General features: G+C 45.3%; 1 protein-coding gene across 2 annotated transcripts in view; it reads right to left on the reverse strand.

Moving 5' to 3' along the window:
- Positions 1–5,788: 5,788 nt before the first annotated feature.
- The window catches only part of TMPRSS5 (transmembrane serine protease 5), a 32,134-nt gene continuing 21,161 nt past the window's right edge, over positions 5,789–16,761 (reverse strand). The window contains exons 11-12 of one of the 2 annotated variants that reach the window (XR_011540862.1): positions 7,066–7,537; positions 5,789–6,443 (exon numbers count right to left, since the gene is read on the reverse strand). Coding sequence is in view for 1 of the 2 variants with exons in the window: in XM_070623139.1 (XP_070479240.1) it covers positions 7,529–7,537 (9 nt within the window). In the remaining variant the exon portion in view is untranslated. Of the gene's footprint in view, positions 6,444–7,065; positions 7,538–16,761 lie in introns of those variants that run through there. The other variant, XM_070623139.1, reaches the window with a different exon arrangement.

Consider the following 16,761-nt stretch of genomic DNA (forward strand, 5'->3'; position numbering starts at 1 on the left):
CCCGACTCAGAGGGATCCAGAGACCCCATCTACCTGCTCTTCCCAGCCCCAGCACAGCGGGAAGACACAGGTCAGCAATGTGCTGCGGGACAAGTGAGGACCGCGCTGGGGTCCTTGGGGGCGAGAAGAAAAAGAAGTTGAAGGACTTAGGGAGCTACCTGTGGACTGGCACCATTTGGATCCAGTCCCTGCCCGCCCACCTCCTTGGGGTCCGATTCCCTGCTCCGGCCCTTGCACACAGCCTCCACCTCCTTGTTCACAGAGGGCTGTCAGCTCTGCTTTGTTCTTCCTGATAACCACTGCAAAGTCCCAAGGGATAATGAAGGGACCTCTTTCACCACGTTCTACCCAGAGGCCTGATACAAGTTCTAACATGTAGTAAACATTAAATAAATAGATGATAAATAACTGATAACCCTTAAGTGCTAGCATTCATTTCCTTGGCAACTTGATAGTTTTGTTCTATCATATCCATTCTTGGGTATTTATGATCTTTCAGACATGGGCGGGTATGAGCAGCATTTCACAGATTGGAAAACTGAGGTTTGAATCAGTGAGGAGGACCTGCCCAGGATTACCCAGCTGGTAGCGGGGAAAACCAAGAATCCAGCAGGTCTTTTGCCCTGGACTCCTTCAGCCACAGGAGGTGCCCGCCCTGACCTGTGAATGCTCCATCTGTAATAGCATTTAAAAGGGAAGGCTCTCTCATAGTCCAGGACCTGCCTTGGGCCATGCACATAGTAGGAGCTCATTAGCTAAGACAAACCAACTTAGAGGTGTTTGACCTTGGAGGCTGTTCTCCCACAGGGGCCTTGGGTGGTAGGGGGAGCTGATTTAAGCCTTTTGGTGGAGGTAGGGTCTGCGGCAATGGCGGTGGTGACAGGAACTGACCTGAGAACAGAATAATAAACAAGGCAATTTCAGATAGTGATAAGAGCTGCAAAGATTGTCACAAATGGAGACTCTCAGAGGAAAAATACAGGACAAAATGCATCAGTGGAATCAAGGCTAGGCTGTATGAGTCAGACTCTAAATGCCCAGATATTCAGGGAAGAGAGAAAATAGTGTAGGGGAAGAAGTCTGAGATGCTTCAGAGAAGTCGGGGACCCTGCACTGTGCCTTGAAGAAAGGTCAGAATTTGGTTCGGTGAAGGGCAGAGAAGCTGGGTCTTCCAAATGTGAAATCCAGAACAAGGGAAATGGGAGCAAGGATGTGATTATTGAGCAAATATTATCTGTCAGGCACCATGCCAGATGCTGTCATGTTCATAATAGCTTATTCCCCAAAAGAGGGGACAAACACAATGTGTGAGAAAGGGGACAAGAAAGAGATCAGACTACAGAAGAGGGCCCAAGTAGGAGAGGAATTAATGAGGAATGAGAGGAAGGGTCAGGAGCTCACGTTAAGACAGACCTTAAATGCTGGGCTAGGCAACCTTTCCTGACCTCTCCTATGTGCTGGCTACAGCACTGTTCCATGATTGCTTAGTAATGTAAGCTAGGCCACAGGCAACTTAATGGTAGGGACTGTCTCATACATCACAGCAATGGTTCCTAGACTTCATTGTGCACCAGAATGACCAGGAGGGCTTATTACGACTCCAGTTGTAGGCCCCACTCCCAAAGTGTCTGATCCAGTAGATCTTGGGCAAGGCCTGAGAATTTGCATTTCTAACAAATTCCCACTCTCACAAACAGCCTCGTGGTTCTTGCTCCCTGTATTCTTACCCTTGCGGGGTTTCCTCCCACATTCAATAGAGTTGACTTGTGTGACCACTAGGGTATTGTGGAAGTGATGGTGTGTGACTTCTAAGACTAGGTTCAAAAGAAATTACAGCTCGCTGCTTATTCTCTTGCATTGTTCACTTGAAGGAAGCCAGCCACCATGTTATGAGGACACTCAAGCAGCCCTGGGGAGAGGTGCACAGGGTTTGAAACTGACGCCTCCCACCAACAACCAACACCAACTTGCCAACCATGTGAATGACCACCTTGGGAGCAGATCTTCCGATCCTGGACAAGCCTTCAGACGACCGTAGCCCCAGCCAATGTTCTGACTGCTAATTCGTGATAGATCCCAAGGCAGATCTCAGGGGTAACAAATGGTCATTGTTGCTCTAGGCCACTAAGTTTTGGGGTGATTTGTTAGGCAGCCACATATAACTAATAAACCAGGTGATACTGATGCAGCTGGTCCAGTTATGACACTTTGAGAACGACTGCGCTATTTTAACCCTTGTACCTAGCATGTGCCTGGCATATAGGATGCACTCAATAAATGTCTTTTTAATTAATTAATGAGTAAATGGATGAGTGACTGAAAGAATGAAGGTGAGGCTTGAAGCTACAAGTATTGGGGAGCCATTGAGTTGATGAATGACATGACATCAGAGATCTTTGGGGATATTTGCTGAGCAAAGTCTATAGAACCAGTTTGCTGAGTGGCTCTGCTGGTAAAATTGCCAGCTTAGGGTGGAGTCTCCATTCTAGTTTCCAATGCCTCCATCCAAGGACTTGGCAGGCCAAGGAGCCTAGGCTGGGAACGGCTATCTCTAGTTCTTTTTCTGGCCTGCAGGAGGTCTGCAGGACATCCATCTGGCCCCTGCATTTTGATCTCCATCAGGGATCTTTCATCCCTCTCTCGGCCCTCCTTTGTCAGTGTTATCCTCCCATTCTGTCCAGTCCTCCCCTCTCCCTTCTGTTCCTCTACCAGCCTTGCCTTCCTCAACAAGCCCCCTGGGGAAATTCCAGCCTCCTCTGAGGCTGGCCCCATGAAACCTCTTCCTATTCCCAGCCTGGGATGTTTCATCCCTTCTACATTATTCCCATAAAGTTCACAGTACAACGCCACAAATATTTATCAGGTACTAGCTGCCTGCGCCAGCCAGCACTACAGTGAGTTTATTGAGAAAAATAAGACCTATTCACACATGAAAGATTTCCATTACGGTTTCAAAGTACCCTAGACCAGCAGCTCTGTTTCCCCTAAAATCCTTCCATGCCACACTCCAGCACCCCTCCCCCTTGCCTTCCCCCCTCCCCCAACACACACACCATTGCCTCCTGTTTGGGGCTGGTGTGGTATGGGGTTGTGACCACTGGCCTAAGCTATGCACCACCTCACGCAGTGGCAGAAACATATAGAAAAGGGTAAGACAAGAGCATCTCCATCAGAGGGGAGCTTTCATCACAACCCTAGCCCAGGACAAATTCTCCGCTCCCCCAGATATTTGATTACTGCATTTGGAACTAGCCCAGAGCTTTGGAAGAAAACTGACTTGACTTTGGTGTTTTGCCAGCTTTCTCTCTTGCTCTATTGGTCTCAGCCACTCTTCCAGCGCTTCAGACCTAATTGTCTTCCCTTGCGTTTTGGCTCAGGGTGTTTGTGCAGCAATATTCAGGCTTTGGCTGGGATTTCTAAGATACAGTATCTGATATGCTACAGAAGGTTGGGAGTGTCTTCCTCACCTCTAAGCATGACTTGGGATGCTGGGAAGTTCATTTTTAGCATTGCTATGGTCCAGTTAAAGGGGTCTACCCACGCTCCCTTCTCACCGTTGGGTCTCAGAGGCCGCCTTCCAGAATGCCTAGAGCCTCCAAGAGGAGGTTGATCAACCTAGGGGGAGAGAACTGAGCCCAGCCTCAACTGCCAGGCCCTCCCAAGCCTTCCCCATAGTAGCTCCAGAGCTGCTTCTAGAGAAACTCTCAGTTCACACAAGGAAGCAGCCCACATAGTCCTGCAAAGGGTACAGACCACCAGTGTCTACTCAGGCAGTGCCCACCCCACACCACAAACATTTTGGCCTCACCTATTCAGGCTCCCAGTGTCTGACTTCCAGCCCCTTCTCTGAGGCTGCTCTCTGTAACAAAAGTCCCTTACACCCAGCAAGTCTGAATTGGAATGCCTGAGCTTCCCCTCGGATCTGGTCTTCCCATAGTCTTCCCGTCTTAAGAATCATGTTCCCCTTCTCCAGGTGCTCAAGCTAGAAACCCAGGATACATCTTTGCCATCTTCCTCTCCCTCACATCCCCCTGCCCCCACTCATTCTTTCATGGAGCCCAGAGTATTCTATCTCCAATATACATCTCAATCGATCCATTTCTCACGTTTCTGCCACAACTCTAGCCAAGGCCACTATCATCCCTCCAGAGGACCCCAGACTCATCTCTCAACTCCCACAGTTGTCCCCTTCCAGCCTATTCTCAGCATAGTAACCAGAATGAGCCATCCAGAACCAATGATCACATCATTCTCTGCTTCAAACTCTCCCTTGTACTAAGAAAATAAAAAATATCCCAAATCCCTTACAAGTCCTCTAAGATCTTTCCTGTTCTGGCCCCTGACCATCTCAGACTCCTCCGAGGCCACACGGCCCTTTCACCCCTCCTTGCCAATCACAGTCTTCAAACATTTCCAGTCCTTTGGCACATGCTGCCCCCGGTGCCCAGAAGAGGACACTAACACAGGTGTGCCCGTGCTCATTCGTCGCCTAACTCAAGTAGCCTTCAAGTCTTAGCCTAGAATTCACATCATCAGAGGCCTTCCCTGGCCACCTGAATCTAAATCGTAAACCCTGACCACTGCATTTTATTCTCTCATGTACCCTGTCCTTTTGCTTCGGTCCGTAATTGTACGATTATGTATGCAATACTGTGTTTAATATTTCATCTCTACACTCCAAGCTCCATGAGGGCAGGGGCCATGTATGTTTCTTCATCCCTGTATTCCTGACTCGGGGGCACAAATATGAACAAGTCCCTACCCTCGAGGAACTCACACTCTCATGGTGAGGACACATCCATGTTCTAACTGGACATCTAAGGCCTCAAGCTCTGGGGTTTGACAAGGTGCTAGGGAATGGCCGAGCTAGCCCAAGAGAGCTCGAGCTCCACCGAGACAGTTAGCATCAAAAGGATGAGCTGTAATCAACCAGTATGCTGACCATTTGGTCATGGTACCTGCTACTCCTGCAGCTCCTTCGAAGGGACAGCTGCCCATCCTTGACCTGCTGAATGGGTAGTCATGACCATGGCTTTCCCCCAGATCACCCACTCTCTGCCACAGCCAGTTGCATCGTAGTGGGCACCTGTCAGAGGGCAACCACTCCCCTGGCTTTCCAGCATAGCATGGAGCAGCCATGCTCCAATCTTTGGTCTTAGGACATCTTTGCATGCTTAAAAATTACTGAGAACCACTTTTGTTTATGTGGCTTTTATCTATTAATACTTAGCAAATTTTCTAACTCTAAAAATATTTATTCATTAATTCATTTAAAACAACAATAAATCCATTATATCCTAACATAAACAACATATTTTTATGAAAAACAACTAAATCTTCGAAATTTTAAATTTTAAAAATTTTAGTGAGAAGAATGGTATTGTTTCACATTTTTGCAAATCTCCCTAGTGTCTTGTTCCCTAGTGTCTGGTTCAGTGGAAGACAGATTCTCATATGTGCCTCTGCATGCAAGCTGTTGTGACATGTTGTTTTGGTTGATAAATGAAGAAAATCCAGCCTCACAGAAATATGTAGTTGGAAAAGGTGTGAATATGTTAACAGCCTTTCAGATAATTGTGGATACTCTTTTTTGATACTTGATCAAAACTATACAAGGGATAGATTCTCAAAGCTTAGTTGCAATGTAGAGTCTGAAACCAAATCAGGAAATTTTCATACTCTGTATGTTAAATCCACTGGTCCACCTAGTACTTTAACTAGGTCTTTCTCCCATGCATGATGGTGTTACATCATGTCTTGGTCATTTGTCAAATATGGGCATACTTAATTATGTAGATTTTTCACATGACGTATTTTATTATACAATATCAAAAGCCACATTTGTTAATATCACCACCAATCAGAAAGGTCTTTAGGTATTGGAAAGCTATTCAGCTCCTGCTGGATACAAGTTTTCCAAAATCCTAATGTTCTCTGGAAACTTCAAATGTCATCATTGTCATCACTATCAGTTGTTTTCCTTGAAGCGGCAGACTTACTCCATTCATTTTCAAGAAAACGTCTGCAAAATATCAAATCTGAATAACCAAAGTTTTTCCGTCCATAAATCTCACAAGCAAAATTACGTTCTGTGAAAACAGTGGGCAGTTCAGCTCACAACTCAGTCACACGGATGCTTTTGCTGGAGACACTCACTGTACTTCGGTACGCAGAAGTGCTGTATTTGGACTTCACACAGATATGAAAAAGAGACGTACTCAAAGGTCGAGATTTAATAAAATTAATACTCTTTACCACTTCACCAAAGATACTCTTTAGCGAAACTGGCTCTTTTTTAAATTTTTTTATTTTACTGCAAGTGCATGGTGGTGAAAAATACGATGACTATTAGAATGGTTTGGTGGCCTTGCCTTGATCCATGCCAAGGTGCCAGCTGTGTTGTCCACCATTGTTTTTGTGCCACCACTGCAAGTGTCAACACTCTGAAAAACGCAAATGAAATCTTAGTGTTATCATGAAAATTGTTTCAACCATACAGACCCTCTGAAAGAGTCTCAGACCCCAGGGGTCCACAGACCATACTTATGAGTCCTACCAGCCCAGAGCAAAAGTGATTAGCTAGAACAACCAGATTCCCTCTCTGGAATTTGTAAACCAAGAAACACCGAACCACTAAAGTAGTTAGTAGTGAGAAGTGAACTTGAGAACAGTAGCACCCTTAGATCAGGGCCAGCAGGGCCCCTGTCCCGGGCTTCACACCTTAAGGGGACCCGCACTTCCTCTCTGATGTCTAGGTCCTGTTGGGGCCAGCAGTATCATCCAGGTGGGGAACCCCAATCCTGAACTAGGCCCTGCATTGGCCCTGTTTCATTTCTTTCATTGAAATAACCCTCTACCTCATATGTGGGAGGGACTAGATGCCCTGAATGCTCTAGGGCTCCTGCCAATGTGGTTGTTCCAGGCCCTGATAGGTAGGCCCTGGTTCCAGGAGGGCAGCCTGGCAGGAGGATTGCTTCTGCTGGCTAATGCAGTATTTATTTCATGAGATTACGCAAGATTAGGTGGCCAGAATGGTACTGTCGTATTTCTTTTCGTGACACTCACTCATGTCAGACACAAGATGAGTTCAGGACTTTAGACTTCCAAAGGTCCACCGCCAATCCTTGGGCTTGAGCTGAGTGTGGGGTCCCATGCATCGTGTTCCATCCATGGTGCTGCCTTCAGTCTACAGCACCCAACGACAGTGGGGAAATCCATGCTCCCTAACCATTGGCACCCGCCCTCTGCAGGCTCTGTGCCATGTGTCAGGCAGTCCTCCGGGGGTGGCTGGGCCATCTCCTCCAAGGGCTTTAGAGATTATTGCTCCACAGTTCAACAGGCCCTTCCAATCAACGTCCTCTCTTGATTCTGATGGATGTGGTGACACCATGTTCTTCTAGGTTAGTCTTAAACCATCCCAGACGAGGGACTACCTTTCTTCCTCCACCTGTGTGTCCCTATCTATCCTCCCTGCAGGTGACAGTGTGTGGAATACTGAAGTGCAGTCAACATTGAAAGAAGTCATATTCTAAGGTGCCTAGAGAAATCAAAAGAAGACATGGTTTTAAAATATGTTGTTCAATGTTTGTGCTATAAAATTCCAAAGATGAATTTAATGTGACCACAGTGCAAAGTTTTATTCATAATTTCTTGTATAGTCTGGGTAAGACTTGCATTTGTGGTCATCATCAACAAAGAAGCATAGCAACAACCTTTGAGAGAGTGATTAGAAGCCAGTACTCACAGGCGGTATGACAGATGATACAGGGTCACAAGTAGTGATGTAACCAGCCACAACTACATGGTATTAGGGAAGCGCAGAGGCAAGAAGATTATATTGTTTCAATAAAAACACATTCCTAAGAGCGACGGCATTGTACGTAATAACAGTAAAGCTTCCTTTTTCTCAGTGGGAGGTATAAAACTACCCAGAGTTTACAATAAAGAACACAAAGAGATGGTTCTTGGGACTGAAGAGGAAGAGTTGATGCCTAGACATTATGAAGACTCTTCACATGCCCAGAATGGACAATAAACAAACACATAAGTATCTCTCCTCCACCCATTATCCTAAATCTTCACTGATAAATTACTATACCTCACATGGGTCCATGAATTTTATAATATATTTTTATAACAGCCTTATTGAGATATAATTCACATGCCATCCTTTTAAAGTGTATATTTCAGTGGTTTTTAGTATATTCACAGAGATATACAAACATGATAGCTATCTAATTATAGAACATTTTCATCACCCCAAAAGAAAGTTTGTACCCATTAGCACTCACTCCCCATCCCCTTTCCCCCAATCCCTGAGAACCACTAATCTACTTTCTGCCTCTGTGGATTTGTCCATTCTGGACATTTCATATAAATGAAACCACAGAATATATAGCCTTTGTTTCTGGTTTCTTTCACTTAGCATAACGCTTTCAAGGTTCATCTGTGTTATAGCATGTATCAGTTCTCCTTTTCATTGCCAAAAAATATTCCATTGTATGGTTATACCACATTTTCTCTATCCATTTATCAGTTGTTGGACTTCGGAATGTTTCCACTTTTTGGCCACTATGAATAATGCTGCTTTGAATGTCCATGTACATTCAAACATATATACATATATATATATATATAAATATATATATATAAACATATACTTTTAATTCTCTTGGGTTTATATCTATGAGTAGAATTGCTGGGTCATATGGTGACTTTATGTTTAGCCTTTTGAGGAACTGTCAAACTGTTTTGCAAAGTAACTGCACCATTTTACGTTCCCACTAGCAATTTATGAAAGTTCTAATTTCTCCACATCATCACCAAAACTTGTTATTGTCTGTCTTTTTAATAATAATTTGTTTTATGGACTAACATATGCTCTATCCTAGAGAATGTTCCATACGTACTTGGAAGAAAATATAGTCTGTTGCTGGAGTATTCTATAGATATCTATTAGTTCTAGCTCATTTATAGCGTTGTCACTATTTCCTTATTGATTTTCTGTCTAGCTGTTCTATATGCTATTGAAAGTGGGTATTGAAGTGTGTCCAACTATTATTATTGAATTGTCTATTTTTCCCTTCGATTCTGTTAGCTTTTGTTTTGTGTATTTTAGAGCTCTCTTGTTAGGTGCATATATGTTTATAATTGTTATGTCTTCCTGAAGAATTAAACTTTTTCATTATAAAGTGTCCTTCTTTGTGTAGTAATAATTTTTGTCTCAAAGTCTATTTCATCTGACATTAATACAGCTACTCCAGATCTGTTTTGGTTTCTGTTGGCATGGTATGTCTTTTTCTATCTTTTACCTCCAACATACTTAGGTCTTTGAATCCAAAGTGTGTCTGTTATAGATAGCACATAACTGAATCACGGGTTTTTTGGTCCATTTTGCCAGTCTCTGTCAAAGAGTAATCTGAATGTTTGCACCTAGGACTCTTCTCTTAGGGCCCAGACAGTTGCCAAGAGGCCAAGGAAGTCCCTGATGGATGGTCTTAACTACTAAACAGAAACTCTGAGAGGAGGGATGAAGGCTCTTCAGAGCAGCAAATGCTTTAAGGAGCAACAATTTCAGTGGGATCCTACCACAAGGAGAGAAATGGGACAGCCTGGGAGCTCCAAAGCCACGTGGCCCACTTCACTGCAACACTGAATCGAGCCCCACAGGGCCTGCCCAGCGGTCTACATGGATCCATTATCTCCCCCTGCATTTACCAACACTACCCTCCTTCCCCCATCCAGTTCTTAAAAGACTTGACATGCCTGGGATTCTGGCTGGAGCCATCCTCATTCCAGGTAACAGACTCATAGCCTGCTGTCCACTCGAGCCGGGCACCTACCTTGTTCCCTGCAGCTTGGCTGGCTGCCCAGGACTTGAGTCAAAAAATTACTTACTTCCTTTCTTGTGCTGGCACAAAAGAAAGTTTTGTCTCTTAGATAGATTTTTCCCCACCCTTCTCTGCAACAACCAGCCCCTGAAAGGAATTGTAGATGACTTTCCTGTTGGCTGAATAGTGAGGTCTTCATCAGTTCAAGCCCAGAATGTTTGGGGACCAGCATTCTCCGAGAGATCCCCAGTGGTGCATAATGAGGAAGAGAAGCATGAACTCACTGGGCAGTTTAACACTGATTATTCTATCATCAAATGTGTCCTTGACAGTGATAAGGTGCTTCCACCCATTTGCTTCCATCCTATATTCACAACCCTGCAAAGGGGAAGGGAGTCTATTATTCTCACTTTATCCATGTTGGAAACCAAGGCTCCGAAAGGTCAAATGACTTCCCCAAGGTCAGGGCCACTAAGTCCCTCAGGGAACATTTTGGCCTGGGCCCTGCTGGGAGGCCCTGTGGCACCCTCTCCTGAGCTTCAGGGAAAGGTTGAGCTTTTTGTCTTCTGCTCAGGAGGCAGGGGTGGTGCAGAGAGCATAGATGTGGGAACCCCAAAAATGTGTACTTGAACCCTGTCCCTACTCCTCACCAGTTGTGTGAATTTGGGTGTGTTTCTTAACCTCTCTGAGCCTCAGTTTCTCCATTTACACAGAGAAGAACAAAGACTACCCCCTGGCAGGGTTTTTGTAAAGATTTCATGAACCAACGTGGTTGACAAGTGTGGCTCAGTGCCTGGTACATAGGCAGTGTCCCCCAGAGCATGGTCCCCTCCCTGCTCTTCTGAGCTCAGGGCAATCATTTGGCCACGTGAAAAAGGGCCACATTCTCATTCTCAGAGCCATTCTCAGGTTGGAACCAGCTCCCAGCCCATCGAGAGGCCTGAGCTGGGCCTGATCCTTGGGGCGCTGCAACCTAAAGGTATATGGGCTGTGAGTAAGGGGTACACGATCTCTGGGCACAATGCTCAGACTAACCCCGGGGGTGGGTTCAGCACGCTGGAACCTGAGCAGAAGCCCTCGAGGGTCAATGGCAACCATGACTTGTGTTCACTGGGTGAGCAGTGGCACCAGGGATCGGGGGAGGCTGCTGAACTTCATTCACAGTCACAATCCCCAAGTTCAGGCAGCTTCCCTACACCTCGCTGACTCCCCTTAATAGGGCTTTTGCTCTCCACTCTCCCAGAACTCCTTAAATCCTTCCTTGATGCTATTTTCATTCTCTGGTGTGAACACCGGAGATAACAAGCTCCATAAAATTGCTCCCAGCAGGAGATTCCTTTTGTTAATCCTGAAATAAATTCTTTCCAACTTCAAGGCTGGTGGCTATTCTAAGCCCTGCAAACAGGTCACCCGCCAGCCTGACCATGACTGACTCCAGAGCCGGTGCCCCGGCCAATCTGCGCACCCCGATTGACACATCTTCATTTACTCAGTCTGCTCGGCTTACCGTTCCTTCTTGAGAAAATCCAGCCCTGCCTCTGGGGACCTTCCCTTCATAGACTGGTTTTGCAATGGCTGCCCCCACCCTGCTGTTTCCTATCAATTTAGCTGCCTTGCCGGTTCACTTCCAAACCTCTTACCTTCAGTGGAGGCTTAATGGGCTGCTTCTCTTTACTTGGAAGGACCAAGGCCAGAAAAGGGTGTGTCTGAGGAGGATTCAGGAGCCAGGATCACACCTCACCCACAGCCACAGCATCCCATCACCCTTTCTGAACTGGGTCTGTCTCATCCTCTTGGTATCTTGGATCCTGCTGCCTGGCTCAAAGACCCCTAGGACAGTTTGCTGACTCCATGACACCTGATACTTCAGGATAGCATCATGAATCCAGACCACGGATGCCTCGACCCAGCTCCAAAGAGTACATTTCAAATAAGTTCCCGTGTATGTTGAGTCCCTCTCCCCACCTGCACTGCCTATTGCACAGTTTCTACTGAAACCTCCTCCTGAACATCATCAGAAGAACCCACATTCTAAGACTAGCACTGAGGACATTATTGGGAAAAATTAAGGGACAAGTGCAACGTTCAGTGCCAACTAAAAGATATGTATTAGCCCTCAGAGGTCTAATGTGAATTCTTACCTTGAAGAGGCGTAAGAGAGCATAGTGGTCAGGTATGCATAGTGATTCAAATCCCAGCTCTGCCACTTACTAGCTGCGTGACTTTGTGCAAGATGCTTAAACTCTTTGTGCCTCAATTTCCTCATCTGTAAAATGGAGACAATACTGGGGCCGGCCCCATGGCCAAGTGGTTAAGTTCGCGCACTCCACTTCAGTGGCCCAGGGTTTCCCTAGTTCGGATCCTGGGCGTGGACATGGTACAGCTAGTTAGGCCATGCTGAGGCGGCGTCCCGCATAGCACAACCAGAGGCACAGACAACTACAATATAAAACTATGTACTGGGAGGATTGGGGGAGAAAAAGCAGAAAAAAAAAGACACCAGTAGATTGGCAACAGTTGTTAACTCAGGTGCCAATCAAAAAATAAATAAATAAAATGGAGACAATAATAGCAATCATCTCATAGGGTTGTTGCAAAGATTAAAAGTGTGGGTAAAGTGCACAAAACAGTTCCCAGCACATAGTAGGTCTTCTCTTGGTGGGCTTTTGTCCTTTGTGGAAGCTCCATGAGTGTATGCAGGTAGGAGTTTTCAGACATGTGAGGTCTCTCAATATCCCGACATTTTACTTGGGTTTTCCCAATGCCCACAAGTCATAGATCAGCCGGGTACCAAGATTGTACAAATGCCGCAGGCTGACGATAGGAAAGATGAACCCAATGTCGCCACCCACCCCCCATTCCTGCCAGTTTTGAGAGAAGTGCCTCTCAACAGCCACACTAAAGCAGTGCGTATTAATGCAACCCTAATTGTCCAACTCCAGCCACGGTCAGGGCCAGCTGCTGTCCCCCAGTGAATGAGCAACACAAATAAATCACATAATACCCTTTACTCTCAGGGTAGGGATAATCTTGTATATCTCCAGTTTCCCTATGTGGCTTGGCGTTTTTCAAATATTTGATTTAAACTTCATTTAAAATATATTTTAACCATCTAAACCATAATAAAAATGTGTTAAGTAGCCAGTTTGGGTACATGGAGACCACCAGCCCACTTACATAGGATGCCAAAATAACTCATTTTTATATAGGCCTCTGAATCAAGTTTTCTCATTTTAATTAGAGAATATCCTGAGACTAAAAATCAAGCTGCGCAAAACCTATTGCTATTTGCAACGACTTAACTGTAAAAATCAGGGTTTCTTGTTGCTATGCAACTGTTATGGAGCGAATGTTTGTGTTTCTCCAAAATTCACGTGCTGAAGCCCCAATCCCCAGTGTGATAGTATTCGGAGACGGGGCCTTTGGGAGGTGACTAGGTTTCGATGAGTTCATGGGGGTGGGGCCTCCATGATAGGACTGATGTCCTTATAAGAAGAATACACGAGACCAGAGCATTCTTTCTCCATCATGTAAGGACACAGAATGAAGGTGGCCGTCTGCAAGATGGAGAGAGAGACCTCTCCAGACACCAAACCTGCTAGATCTGGGCCTTGGGAGTCTCCAGCCTCCAGAACTGTGAGAAAACAAATGTCTGTTGTTGAAACCACCCAGTCTACACTATCTATTATGGCAGCCCAAGCTAAGACGTATTTTAACCATTTAAATCGTAACGAAAATGTGTTATATGCTCAATTTTGGCACATGGACACCACTAGCCCATTAACTTAGGAAACAAAATGAACCGATTTTTATTCAGGCTCTGAATGAAGTTTCCCCCTTTTAAGTAAAGAGCGTCCTGAGATTAAAAGACAAGCTGTGAAAAACCCATTGCTATTAGCAACTAGTTAACTGTGTAAGTCAGGATTTCTTGGTGCTATGCAACCAAAACCAAAATCTGGAAATAAACTGGGTCCTGAAACTGATATAACTCTGCAATCTGATGTCCAGCCCTTGACTTCAACTTCCTATGCCCATAAAAACAATATTCACATTGATTTTATACTAAATGTGTATCGCCAATTTGGAATTATAAAATAAATGGTTTTATCTCATATGTTTAAGCATTCTAAATAAAGACTTTATTCTTAAAATAAGTTTGAAACCCTATGCTAATGGTTATAATGGTATGCCAGTGCCCCTCAAAGCTCACCTTCATGCCTCTTCCAGAATAATCTCTCCATTATACACTCATATACCCTCATTATCAATGACTGTGACTCTCTCTTGCTTTAACACTTTCAGTGGCATCTCCTCACTTCCCCTAAGACAAAGCGAGAATCCATTGGCTTGGCTCCCACATACTCACTGGCATCAGACCCCCTCCAGGTCCTCAATCACAGAACTACTACTTGCTGTTTCCCAGGAAAGGTCAGGTATTTCATGCTCTTCCCTTGGCCTGAACTGCCCTCATTCTCTCTTCGCCTCCCAGCCACATCCCCCTGCCCCTGCCCCAACTCAGTTCTGATATTCATCAGTGGAGGCCCAACTCAAGCAGAATCTCCTTCCCCAGCCCGATGCCTCGTCTGTGCTCCTGTTGCACCTTATAACTGGCCCTGTGCTGAAATGACCGCTGTACATCTCCCAGTTCCCCACATGGTTGCGTGTGTCTATTACAACAGTGAGATATTTATCTCTACGTTCTGGCACACAACAGGTGTTCAATAACAACGAAAGAAGGTGTGGGGAGAAGGAAAGGGAAGAGGTGAGAAGGGAGGACAGAAAGGAGGGAGGAAGGGATGGTCAGAGGCCAGCAGGAGAGATCCGGCAGGACTGGGTCCTCCGTGGTGACTGTGCTGACAAAGCAGACACAAAACTAAATGCAGCCTCTAATGCCGTGCCTGACCACCTTCTGGAAGCACGGAAGAAGCCCTTCCAGATCAGCTGTGCTCTGGACCACCTGTGCAGCAACTGTGCTCCTTGCTCTTTCAGGATAATAATATCGTTGATCTCATTTCAGTTTCATGACTACAGAACTTATGAAGCAGTATTACTCCTACTATACAGTTGAGGAAACTGAGACCCAGAGACATAAAGTGATGGGCCAGAGTTAGAACCCAGGATTCCAAGGAGAGCCTGATTTGACCCCTCCAAGACCCCACTTTACCTACTGTTGTGTTTGTGTGTATGTGTGTGGGAGCACACACACTTTGGCAGGGCACTGTGGGGGTGGGGGCTTAATCTTTTCTATTAAAAACATGATTCAACAAAGCTAGCCATATTGTGAATTTCGTGAGGCAGCTTTTCTTGGGCTTTTTATTCTGCACAGATAGGTTGGTATGGAAACCACACTTCTAAGGTTACGATCGAAACATCGTTTGCCTCCATTGGTTTTCTTAAAACCTTGCCTGCTGATGGTAGGTGGGAAATTTCTACATTTACCACATCAATTCTTTCTCAACAACACATATCTACCTTTAAAGGATTGTAAAGTAAGTGCAGCGAACTCTTTTAAAATTCTCTGTATTTGTGCTCCTTAAGCAAATAACAAATGTAGCCGGTTTTTAAAGTCTGTCTCAGACTAGACCATGAATCCCTGGAAGGCAGGGTTATTTTATTCAGTTCTGGGTGCTCAAGGCTTCCGTGGTACCAAAGACACAGTCAATAAATGGGGTTTAACTGGATAAACATGACAATTGGCAGATTTGCCAATACAGGTTAGAAACAATACGCTCTCGTATTTGTGTAGGTCTATCCAATCTCCAAGCCCTCTCATTATTTGATTGTATTTGGTCTTCTCATCTACTCTGTGAGTTATGCAGAACATATATTGTTAGTCTTAGTCCCATTACCTAGGGAAGAAAATAGAAACTCAGCAAAGTCCAGTAGCAGCTGGGTTTATTATCAAGTGATGGAGGCCAGGTTAGAACCCCAACTTCTGGGCTCCTGGACGAGCACTCTTCTCTCCTTCCCACCCAGCATCTCCTATATGCCTGCCACACATGATGCAATGAATACCTGAGTGACAGGCTCCACCTCAGGCCAGAACACCCTGGCTTGCTCTTGTATTTATTGTATTGTTTTAGGAGTGTCTCTTATGGTGATTTAGTTTCATATTCGTCTGCTAGGGTTGCCATAACAGAATACCATAGACTGGGTTGCTTAAAGAACAGAAATCTACTTCTCACAGTTCCAGAGCCTGGAAGTCCTAGATCAAGGTGCATCAGGGTCAGTTTCTGGTGAGAACTCCCCTCCCGGCTTGTAGACGGCTGCCTTCCCGATGCGCCCTCACGTGGCCTCTTCTCTGCGCTCGTGAGGAAAGAGAGCGAGCTCTGGTGTCTCTCCTCTTCTTATAAGGATACCAGTGCTATCAGATTAGGGCCCCATGCTTAAGAGCTTATTTACCTTAATTACCTCCCTAAGGACCTGATCTCCAACTATAGTCACATTGGGGGTTAGGGCTTCAACACATGAGTTTCGGGAGGACACAGTTCAGTCCACAAGTTTAATCCAGATCTCTCCAAAACACATACAGATGTGTATCCTGCTTCCTCTCCCGTGTCCTTTCTTTGACCCGACATATCCATTTTTCTAACTAGCTTTGACTCCGCTTAAATTTTTATTGAATTCTGTTCCGTGAGAGAGCTCTGGAGTACAATCTCTTTGTATACTAGAGTTTTTCTCCTTGTTTATCTCAATTAATTTCTGAAAGGTCACATGAGTGGGAATCATAATGAATCTCTCTGGATATTTCTCCACTGAGCATGAGCCCAGGGACCACCATAGGGGCAGGACTGATGGGAGGTGGAGCTCTGTGAAACGTGGCAGGGGTGCTTTACAGCCCTTCAGAGGAGTTGGGGGCCCAGGAGAGAGGGTCTTCTCCTGTCATCTTATCTCTGTCTTGATGGATGGCCTGGAGTAAATTTCAGCTCCC

The sequence above is a fragment of the Equus przewalskii genome, chromosome 6 (genome assembly GCF_037783145.1).
Source record: "Equus przewalskii isolate Varuska chromosome 6, EquPr2, whole genome shotgun sequence".
Classification (NCBI taxonomy): Eukaryota; Metazoa; Chordata; class Mammalia; order Perissodactyla; family Equidae; genus Equus; species Equus przewalskii.